Source organism: Nycticebus coucang, chromosome 12 (genome assembly GCF_027406575.1).
Source record: "Nycticebus coucang isolate mNycCou1 chromosome 12, mNycCou1.pri, whole genome shotgun sequence".
NCBI classification, from domain to species: Eukaryota; Metazoa; Chordata; class Mammalia; order Primates; family Lorisidae; genus Nycticebus; species Nycticebus coucang.
Window position 1 is genome coordinate 23,171,155 of NC_069791.1, and position 12,355 is coordinate 23,183,509.

At 33.4% G+C, this 12,355-nt stretch overlaps 1 protein-coding gene across 18 annotated transcripts in view; it reads right to left on the reverse strand.

Moving 5' to 3' along the window:
• The window catches only part of PPHLN1 (periphilin 1), a 234,885-nt gene that overhangs the window by 46,900 nt on the left and 175,630 nt on the right, over window positions 1-12,355 (reverse strand). For 17 of the 18 annotated variants that reach the window (XM_053554755.1, XM_053554769.1, XM_053554766.1 and 14 more), the window contains 2 exons: window positions 11,037-11,156; window positions 5,212-5,352 (listed from right to left, as the gene is read on the reverse strand). In XM_053554755.1, coding sequence (XP_053410730.1) covers window positions 5,212-5,352; window positions 11,037-11,156 — 261 coding nt within the window. The remainder of the gene's footprint in view (window positions 1-5,211; window positions 5,353-11,036; window positions 11,157-12,355) is intronic. The other variant, XM_053554762.1, reaches the window with a different exon arrangement.

The window sequence follows — 12,355 nt, forward strand, 5'->3', positions numbered from 1 at the left end:
AACGTTATCTGTATTTAAAGTATAGAAATACACACCCACACTCATACACCAGTTCTTATCTCTACCCATCAGTATGAATTATGATCAAGTAAGTGTGTCAAATATATGTGGGTATACACATATAAAATTGGCCAATTAAGTTCACAAACTCATCCTAGAACAAGTGCTACATACCACACTGCTGACTATCACGATGGTCACCAGATGGCAGGAGGGGGATACCTCAAAGGTGACCATATGATACTCAGGAAGGAGGTATGTAGCATTATTTTTAGGATAAGTTCGCAAATTTAATTGTCCAACCTTGTATAATAAATACACACACCCCATCAATATGGCTATATGGCGGTAAAAGAAACTGGATGACTGAGACTTATGGTGGGAAGGAAACTTATCCCTACCTGATCTCTTGTATCTTGAATTCTATCCCTTTGTATGTTATCACCTAAAATATGCGTCTCACTAAATAGGCGGGAGGCTATTCAACACCAAATCAGAACATAAGCTTTTAAGAAATGAACGCAACTTTAGCTCCTAACTACATCCTGATTACAGTCAGTAAAACCAACTATTTACATCTGAAAAGAAAGATTTGCATATGTATTGCTTTGGATGGTGCTTCTACTGTGTTGGAACTGTCAAAACTCATCCAACTGAATATTTAAGATCTGTGCACTTTATTATGTATTAATTACACCTCAATTTTAAAATACATTAGGACAGAACTTCTTTAATCCACATAATAGCAAGGTGGTAGTAGTTCCCAATCTTTCAGCACATTAGAAACTAGAGGAAAATTTAAGAAGCGATATCCTTCTAACTCCTACTTGAATATGGTCGATAAACCACAGAATCAGCATTACTGGAAGCACATGAGAAGTTCCAAATCTCAAGACCCCTTCCCAATCTACTGACTAAATATACATTTTAACAAAACCCCCACTGATTTATGTTCATATTAATAGTTGTTTAACTGTTTCTCTGCTATTTGTCATGCTTTTAAAAGGGTTTTAGCCACTCTAACACTTAGTCATATGATCTATATACACGTACACACACATTCTGGTGCATATACATGCACCAGACCTACTCAGATTACTTGATTCCATCTGGGGAAAGAAGGTAGAATCCAATCTAGATTTTATAGTGATGAAGTAGAGGCTTAAAAAACTTGTTAAATGCCAGGACGCCAAGACAGTAAGGATCTCAGTGATAGGCTACATAGGCTACATTTAAGTATGATCCTACAAAAGTATAATGGGCCTTACAAATATTAAACACTAGAAAACTTCAAAAAGTTAAAGTATTAAAGTAAATTTTGTTTTATTCCCGGAGGTGCACTAGAAGGAAAATGGATATATAATGATGAAGGATTTCAATTCATGTGGTTCATTCAAAGTGACAATCTGGTGAAAGACAAGATTTCTCACTGGCAAAACAGCAAGTGATGAGATATACTTTTTTTTTTTTTTCCTTTTTAGTAGAGACAGGGTTTCACTCTGTAACCAAGGCTGAGAAGTTCAGTTCAAGTAATCCTCCCAATACAGGCTCTCAAGTAGCTGGGGTTACAGGCAGGAGCCACGATGCCCAGCTTATTTTTTCTTACTGTGCTGCCCTGAGTGGCCTTGAACTACTGGCCTCCAGTGATCCTCCCACAGTGGCCTCCCAGAATACTGGGATTACAGGCATAAGCCACCATGCTCAGTTACTTTCAAGTCACTATGTAGGTATGTGAAGGCTTGCAAATTATCACAGGCAAGGGATTAAGTCAAATACCTGAACCAGAGTACAAATCATGATTTTGTGGGCTAGGTCTCTCTAGCAGAGAAGAAATCCTACAATTTGCCTCTCTAAGCTCAGAAGCCAGGAAGCCTAGGAAAACTGTCCAGTAATTGAGTATAAAAACGTGGCTCAACTTGGGTAAGAGGAGATAATGTAGGAAAATGAGAAAAAAGAAGATGCATCATAGGACCCAAAGGCAACTAAAGGTGCTGTGATAATGGAGTAGATCCTATCCACCAAAGGACATTAAAGTGTAAGTGGATGATTTAAAATGATTCACCTCTAGCAACACAAGATTTCTGAGACATAACTTGTTTTCTAGACTGAGGATCTTAGACAAGTGGTTCTCTGATTACAACCTGCGAACTTTTTCAAAAATCACCTGTGCCCCTAAACCTAATAAAATTCTTATATGCCCAGGGAGAAGCAGCTGACAGTATGGTAAAAGACAAAAATGTGCCTCCCTCACTGAGGCGATTCTGACACAATCTGCCTCCATGTACACACCCTTAAACATTAAGAAAAAGTTGAATCCATGCGCACTTTGACTTACACTAAATTTTGGCCAGGAGACTTAGTTTATTTTGTATTACCTATGTATAACACACTTCTTAAAGTTAATGACTTTTGGGGAGATTCAACAGCTAAGAGATCTAATTTACAGAATCCCCCTAAAAATCGTACATTGCAATTTATCCGAGAAAGCTGAAGATAATGCATTTGATGAAACAGGGAGAGATATTTAATTCCTATATTATCCTAATTTGATTTGTTTGTTTTACCTCTACAGAACTTTTTTGTGTTGTTATTCATTTGTTAATATTATGAGATATTTCAAGTATGTAGAAGAAAATAAAAAATAATTACTGGATAACTGGCTTCCTATCCATTTGGTATTTGTTAAAAATAAAACATGTAAAAGTTTGAGTAAAAACTGTGAAAAAACTAAAACCTTAACACTAGGTTTTCACTTTCAAAAATTACTATACATTACTATACACACAGAATGATTGTGAAGTATTTCTTCTTTTTCTATTGTCTATAAGATTTGGCATGATTTGTTTCTTGAAATTATCTTCTGTTTTTATTTATTAATATTAGTTGTCTATTTTTTGAGACTTTGGAAAAAAAATATAAGAAGTTAACTGATGACTCCATACTGGACCTGAAAGTCAAAGCATTCAATGATAAACATACTCCTATCTGACAATGTGAATGTTACTTTTTTGCATTACTATTATTATTACTGCTCAATATTTCGTTGCAGCAATCACCTGATTTCTTTTCTGAATGTATTTATCTTTGTTCATTCTTTATGAGGTTTTTGTTTCTAATCCTTATCTTAAACATTGTTATTGTTATTAAATTTTAAGCCTTTTTAATTTTGAAGGCAAAAAGTGGAAACCAAATAAACACGTGTATACGTATAGGGAAAATAAAAAAAATTACTATACATTTTAGATATAAATTTATGTAATTATTGTGTATCATTATTTACTAAATCTGACATTTTAGTTTTAGTTTGATTTCTTACCAATATATAAAAACATAAATGCCTTAGTGAAAAAATAGTTACATTCCAGTGTTTAACACCATTATGTCTCTGTTTAAGTACCAAAGCACTTCTAATAACTGCTTCACTTCTCTAATAACATTGGTATATATGTAGTAATAATTTCCTTTTAGATTTATTTTTCTTCATTTAGGACATTTATTCTTGCTGTAATAATCTCAACATGCATGTCAGATTTTTTTGTGTTCTCTGAATGATAGATGAAAACATATATTTGTAGATAAAATATAGATAGGTTTCTTAAAAGTCCTATAAAAACTCATTACATGTGAAATAATTTTATGTGTGTACTGCTATGCTATACACGTGATAACCCACTCTCTCAAGATCACATAGGTCAGTTAACTAAGAATACTGAAAGTAGAGAATAGAAATATTAATAAACAGCAACCCCAAAGTATCCCTCTCCCCTGTTATTTCAGTCAAGTTTTTTTTACCAGTTACATTCGTAAGAGAATCTCTCCTTTAAAGAACTGAAATTTGTGTGAAAAAGAGAAGTAGTATTAAATCACTTATTCATTCAATAAACACTTTTCAAGTACTTACTACTAAATACTAGACCTAGGCACTGTGTCAAGACGTCAGGTTAAGACACAGTCTCTGATTTCAAGTGACTACTCAAAAGTCACTTTGAGGTCCTTGACTCCATCCATCACCCATTAATAAATATTTCTTGTGAGCCTACTATACATCAACCACTGCTCTAGGTTACGGAGAGACAAACAACATCCTGGCTCTCACAGAGCGCCTATTATGGTGAGGAAAGACAAGGCTACAAAGAAAAATAAATCAGAGGAAAAAGACAGAAGAATAGTAACTTCATTTAGGGTAATGTCATTTCATGTTGAAGAGACACCTAGTGAGTGAACCTTTTATATATGATTTTGTTTAGTTGATATCATTTTTTTTTGTTTGTTTAGTTGACATCTTAAAAGGGACCAATCACCTCCACATCAACAAATTAAACAGGATTTTTCCTGTCTCTCTAAGCATCTGATGCTGCTAACCACCTTCATTTTGAATTTCATAGGTTTGTGTGGCAAATTTCCTACTTGGGTTCTTATCTGTTGCCACTGGTATGATATTAACATAAGGTATATAATCGTATCTAGAATTTAATGGAAACAGTCCTCTATCCCACCAAGGGAAACAGATTTTAATTGATGTGCAAATTGGACAGGACCTGGAGAAAAGGCTTAATTTTGTTCTTAATTTCTAATTGTTTTTAGAAGATTACTTAACAATGTAAGACATTTATTCAACTCACTGGAGAGTAACATCAAAAACTAACATCTGTATAACATGTTACATTTTATAAAGAAGCCCTTTCACATTTTACTTACTTCATTTAATCCTCATAAAATGATTATATCCTATGAGGTAAGTAATAATTGCATATTAAAATTAAAATCCTACTTTTCAAATGATATGACCAAAAAAATTTGATTTAAATATCACCCTTATTTTCTCTTTAATATTTGGGAAATGCTTAAAAATGTAATTAAAAACATAAGACACACCTCTAATCACAATACTCAAAAATAACATTTGCTAACATTCTGTTGTATTTAACATTTCTTCCATCTTATCCTTATTAAGTTTAAAAATTTTTTAATGGCTTCATACTAATGAGAATATTAATATTTTCTAAAAAAGAAACTTGCTCTTTCTTTAAAAATAAACCAGGATTGGGGGAGGGGGAAGGACTACTATGATCAAAATGACTGTGAAATCAACTCAATTTTTTAAGTTGTAATTGCAAAGTCACAAGTAGAAAAAGACAAATGAAGCATATTTATGAATATGAATACATGTGCAAAGCAACATAAACAAAAGATTATAAAGTGCATTCTAACCTGTTCAATCTCTTTGGTTTTTGATGCTATTGCTTTAGAGCGACTGTTTAGCTTACTGTCTTCAAATAACTCTATGCCTTCTGCTGCATTTGCCTCAGGTTCTTCTGGCTGGTCAATGAACAATGGTGCGGTGGATCCCGCCTTGAAAAAGAATTAGAAATCTTTAATCACTTTGTTAAAGGACATAGAGCATTTCAGATGACTGCATGTAGGCACTACCTGGCAGACTATATTAATAGAAAGTGTTTGAAGTAAAGAAAACTCTTTCAATTTCGCTATGCATAATGAGCATACGTAAAGAGGATTAAAGATGAAATGATTGCTACTTTTATTTTAGGTAAGACAAAGCTTCTAGGCTTATTCTATTCTAAAATTATACTTCCCACTATACTAAGATATAGATAGAAAGATTTGCCCCATGACTATTTCTTAAACAATCAATTTGTGAAACATTGAAGAGAAAAGGTCCAACTGGGAGAGGTATGTGCACACATAACGAAGTACATAAAAAGAGAACACAAGAAATAGCCTAAGAACTTATTGAAATCATTAAAAAGAAAACAATCCCATGAACAGAATGATCACTTCTATTTTAGAGTACCAAATCGAAAATGAATAAATAATCCCATAGCCTGAAGGTCATCCCCTATGAATATACATCAATTTACCAATAATTGTGTCAAAAAGGAGGGGATTAAGTATGGAAGCATTTATACTTATGCATATATATGCACAGACCACCTCTGGAAGAATACTATCTATGGGGAAAAAATGATAAAAGAAAAGTGTCTCAGTAGAAACACTTGGAAGAAACAGGATGGAATGGACATACTGTAAATACTTCAGCACCATTTGAATTTCTGACAAATGCATTTATTAACTACTAAAAAAATTCAGTTTTTACAAGTCTGAGTTACATATTTCAAGGAATTTAAAGTGAAGGCATAAGAATCATTTAAGAGATAAATGTCACGATCAGCATCAGTTTTCTATCTCCGGGTCATTACATCCATGTTATTATTCTATAATCCTCACAGTAAGCTCCCAAATTATCTATCTCTTACTCCTGCTGCTTGGAAAGAAACCATGTGGTCAAAAAGAAAAGGTAACGACACAGGACATATAGGTAATCACAGGACACAAGGGGTTCACAGTAAGAAGGGTATACAATTTTTCTTGGGGGTAGATAACAATTAGTTTTTGTTATCTAGTAAGAATAAAGGAAGGACCACAGAGATTTATTCATAACTCTCAGCTGCTATGGTTTGAATATTTATCCCTCTCAAAAACTCAGGATTCTTTTCTTTGTTGAGACAGGGTCGCCTCTGATGCCCAGCCTGGAGTTCAGTGGCGTGATCATAGCTCACTGAAACCTCACACTCCTGAGCTCAAGTAATTCTCCTGCCTCAGGCTCCCCAAACAGGGACTACAGTCGCCTACTGGCTTCTTTTCCTTGTTTTTTTTTTGGTAGAGACGGGGTCTCCCAATGTTGCTTAGGCTGGTTTCAAACTCCTGGCCTCAAGTTAGTTATCCTCCAAGCCTTGACATCCCAAGTGCTAGGATTACAAGTATGAGCCACTGACTGACCCATATTGAAATTTAATTGCCAATGTAATGATATTGAGAGGAGGTGGGACCGTCAAGAGGTGATTAGGTCAGAAGAGCTGTGCCCTCACAGATGGGTTCAATACCATAAGTGGCTCTCTCTTTGCTTGTCTATTCCAATGTAACCGATGTTCAAGACAATATCTAGGAAGCAGAGACCAGGTCCTTATCAGACACCAAACCTACCAGTACCTTGATCTTAGATTTCCCAGCTTCCAGAACTGTAAGAAATCAATTTCTGTTCTTTGTAAATTATCCAGTCTTGGGTATTGTCATAGCAACACAAAACTAAGACAGAGGTCTGCACACAAAAAATGTAAATTGGTGATTATAGGACACCCATCGGAGCAGATACAAGTTTTTGGGAAATAAAAAAAAAAAAAATGAAGAAAAAATAACTTAAAAGAACTCACTAGCAATTAAATTTAGCTCAATTAATTATAGATATTATTGTCCAAGGTACTGTAAGGAAAACAAGCCAAGTGCTGAAGACATATTCTATACACAGTGTGGACATAAAGTCCGTGTGAATTTAAAAGAGTTAAACATAGTAAATTGTAACGAACTTTATGTCCACCCTGTATATATAGCTACACACACACAAAAAAAAAAATTAATAAAATGTTTAATAAGGTCATCAATGAAATATAAATGGTATAAAATTTTACACTGGGTAGGAAACTGAAATCAAGAAAGATCTTGAGTCTTATCTCACTATTGCTTCTACTGAAGAAATATGAATTTGAAAGAAAGTCATGGAAGATGGGCATTTTAGACTGGGGACAAAGTAAGCAGACATATTGATGCAGAAAACTAAGTTTCTGTAAGTACATGTAAGTTTATAGGTGAAAACAAAGTCATATTATCACATTTAAATGTAAGAAATGCTAAAATTTTATTCCATAGCAGGAAGTGACCTATTCATTTGAGACATTCTAATAGCCTTCAAATAATGTGCTTTGCATTCTGCCAAAAGCCAAATTCTCACAGCCATTTGTTTAAAGATGGTAAAGCATATCTCTATAAAACTTGACTGCAACCTCCTTAATGGCCAGGATGGTGTCTCAAATTAGTGAATTTAGATAAAGTATGAGAAACCAATACACACAATATTTTGTGTGTCTTGAAACACTAACCCCAAAACATACCCTATGTTCCCATGCACAATGCACATTGTCCAAATTTTTGAGAGAGAAATAAGGATGCACATCATACATGGGTAGCACTAATTCCATATCTATATAAATGCTTTAAATTCTTTTATTTATGCTTATATGTTAGAGGTGTTACTGTAGAAAGCACTAACAATTCCCATATGCAAAATAATACACTGAAATGTGATCATTGGTTTCGTTGAACTTATGACAAACTTGTAACAAAAGCATTTTTGGCCAATAAAGAGCAACATATTTTCTCTTCATAGACTTTAGGTGGGTCCTAGCAACCTAGCTAATATTTTTACAAGATTCCTTTATAATGTAAAAACCAAGTACCTAAAGGTAAACAATAAAAATTTGAATTAAAAAATTAAAGTGAAAGATTTTTTCCTGAAAGTTTGGGCCAAAAATGTAGGTATGCATTATATTCATGAGTACATTATATACTACAAAATATAATACACTGAAAAAAGTTCATAGTCAAAAGTTCAGTAAGCTATGAAAAATCTATTATTTCATCATCTTCACAGAGCGTATTAATATATTAAAGTCTCTGAAAAGTACTGAAATATCAACATCAACCCACCACTTTCAACTCCAGCATTTCCCAAACATATTGGCTAATAGAACCTTTTTATTTCATCCTCAGACCATTAAGACCCTTTAGTAATACTATTCTGTCAAATGCTTTATGAAACGCTCTACTGCAGCCCAAAAAATAAAAGTATAAAACCGAACAAAGAAATAAACCACAACAAAAATTAAAAAAGAAATAAACCACAACATGCCTGAATTTTTAAGCATATTGCTGATTTTATCTTTAATTTCACTGGACTTTCTATTTTAAAAATTGCTTAAAACTATGATTATGACTGCAAAAGAAGATAATCTAAGCAGTCACTCTCTCAACTCATAAAAATGAATCTACATGTTTCTGAAGTACATGACTGTTACTTACATAGTACGGCTACAACTAGACTTAAACATAAATGCATGTACAGGTGCACACCCATGAACAGCACTGTGCCAAACTCTTCCTTAGCATCAAAGCCCTTCTTTTTTTTCCAGGTTATTCTGTTAAATTAGATAAGAGTTTATATAGGGTCGAGGCCAAAAATCCTATTTCCCAAAAGGTATGGAACATTTAAATGAGTAACTAACAACAGCCCAAGAACAGATGATACTATCTGAGCAAGATATTAATAAGATACTAATAGGACTGAGTTTACAAAGAGTATAGTGAAAATATCCCAACTGCTTTATTTCCAGTATGAAAAAGTATCAGTCTGACTTAAAAAACATTTTAGAGAATGGAATGATATCAAGTTGATACTGCTATTCAATGTGAATGGTGTACAAGTATCAAACATACTATAATAACATCAGTTCTGCTCTATTCAATCTTGCCTTTGATCCAACAGAAGATCACATCTGACCTATGACTCTACTTATAGAGTATTTAGGGTTATTATTTACTTTACACTAATTCAAAATCTAGCAATTTCTGAACAAATTCCAGAGAAAAGACAGAAGTTTAAGTCTTTGTAGATCCAATGTCACTATTCAAGCAATGGGAGTCCCTGAGTGGAATATTTAAAATCTGAGAAAGGTAGTCAGATTTTGTAAGAAGCTGAGATTAAAAGTGATGAGAAGGAGAAGATGAATATACTGTATTATATAAATGAATACTATATTAATATTCATATGTTTATAATATTAATATAAATGAAAGACTTGCTAATTAAAGTATTAAGTAAATACGAAATTAGTCTTACTGTGTAGTCTTATTTTGAAAAGTAATCAGTACCCCCAAAATAGCAATTTTGAAGCACACAAATCTATTTTTAATATAAAAAACGAGGTTGTTGTGAGCTATGACGCTATGGCACTCTACCAAGGGGACATAGTGGGACTCTGTCTCAAAAAAAAGAAAAAACAAATATAAAAACCATTATTCTAACTAACAAAAGAAAATAACTTAGTAAATGTATGTCTGTATTATTCATGCTTTTAAGCAGTGATGGGAAAGTGCCAGAAAGAGACAGCTTGATGTTTATGATAAATTTACTCAAGGATACGTAGAAATATCAATTATTATAGAAACAATAACAAGCAAACCTTGACCTATTTAAGAACAACTGGTATCTAAAAGACAGATCAGCATTTTGCAAAAGAAAGGCTCTATTTGTGTACATTCTGATAGGGTTTGCACTTTTCATGAACAATGTACATTAGTTACTTTAAAAAGGATCTTTAAAGTGTATGAAGATGTAGTTAAGTATTATCTCTATATAGATTCCAATGCTTGACACTTTAATCCAAGGAACTTCTATAAATGTCATCCCAAAAATATATCTAAAAGCCAGAATTCTCCTTCAAATATAAACAATTTGTCATAGTATAGAGATTTTTATATTGTCTACCTACCAAGTCAAAATAATTCCACTAGTATCAAATCCTGAACCTAAAAGTTTAATTTTGCCAAAATTTCTATATTTCCCTTTAATAGTTGTTACAGGTTATACAGAAATTTTTTAGTTTATTTTCAAATATTCTAATATAAACATTTTATAAATAGTTTTGTAGGGAAAACTGTTCTCGTTCAGTACTCAAGACATATCAAGGGTATAATGAATAATTTCATTTTTTGAGGATATTTGTGAGAACAAAGCATAACGTACAGTATAAATATAACCTACAATCCAAAGTTGAATTATATTTTTGTTCTGAATTCAATAGTTTATGACTAGTGGCTTAGCATGACTTCCTGAGATAATTTTAACAGCAAAGTCCATTAAAAGAAATATATAAATAATGCATTTTTCTTATACTCCATATTTATACTATTCTTTCATTCCTAACCCCCTGAAGATACTCAGACACAGAATGATTACTGAATTCAGAATCATTCATATTCAATCACACTGTGCGGTAATTTTTAATATCTGTAATTCATGAGGATACACTCTGAAGTACTAGGATAAACCAAATATTTTCCACCCATAACTTAAAATCCAGATAAAATTTTCAGATGTAAAGCATGAAGAAGAAATTATACCTTACCTCATACTCAGAAATTTCAGGCAAGTTACTTTCATCTGTCTTCTCTAGCTTTTCAGCAGCCCACTTGCTTGCAGCCTCAGCAAGTTCTTTTTCAGTTAGCCTGCTAGGTTTGTCTAACACCTAATAAAAATAAAAGAACATTTCTGTTACAATTCTAAAGGCTTTTAAACTTCAAACAGATCAAGAAGTATACCACCCTACCTACACTAAAAATCATAAGCCTTCAAGTTTATAAAGAGAACAGATACATTATTTGTTCCTTCAAAAATACTCAACATAGAATTTCTTTAAGTAGCAATTCCTTTGAAATATACACACCATCCTCACTGACGTTAAACTTTAGAAAATTATGTAAGGAACAAAGCAAAAGACACTGATGATTAACTCATATACTAATCGTATGTAGAATATAAAAATAACACACTAGCATCAACATTATATTTTTAATTATACTCCAAGAAATAATGCCAAAAGCTTATAAAATAAATTCCTAATTAATGCAAAAGTCCAGATATGCTATTTTTGTAATTTTTAATGAATTATGTAAATTCTCCTCTCACGAAATTTTTAGACTTACATTTCATTTTTTGATCCTACTAGTAGTTCCTCTAACTATACACGATACCAAAGAAGGTACAGGCTATAAATTACAGATAGACCTAGGTTTGAACTGCACTTTAATGAGTCACTAGGTAAATTATTTTGTATACATAATTTATAACACCATGAGCTTTCCTTTCCTCATTTACAAAATATGGATTAATAATACTCATTTTACAAACCAGTTGTGAGAATTAAGAGAGGTAATAGGGCTAGAAGTATCTAAAAGCTGATGTTAAAGAATAAGATTAAAATAGCAAAATACAAGTTTAAAAATTCTTTCTGGATCTGCCTATTATCATCCCTTTGAGGATACAGGGAGTCAGCAAGGGACTTCTGGACCCCAAGAGGATGACAAAAACAATGGAAGACTGGCAAGTGGTTGTGTGTGTTCAATCGACCTAATCCCGCCGGCAGCCATAAGTACAAACAGCAGTGAGACGGCAAACTGGAAAGGCCTTACCTGTGAACTGTTTCGGTGATTTTGGACTTGGCACTTAGTTTAACTGCCTTGGGGAGAGCTTGAGCAGGAGTGCGGAGAACTTTGGGCATTGTCTAGGGCCCCAGACTGAGCTGCTGAGCCGGATAAAGCTAATAGTATTCGGCTGTGGGCCGCAGGGAGCCATTGTGAGAGAACTGCCCCGGCAAGCTCCAACCTCAGAGTCGCAGAGCAACGATAGGGCGGGAGCCAGTAACCTAGTGAATGAGCAGCCTAAAGG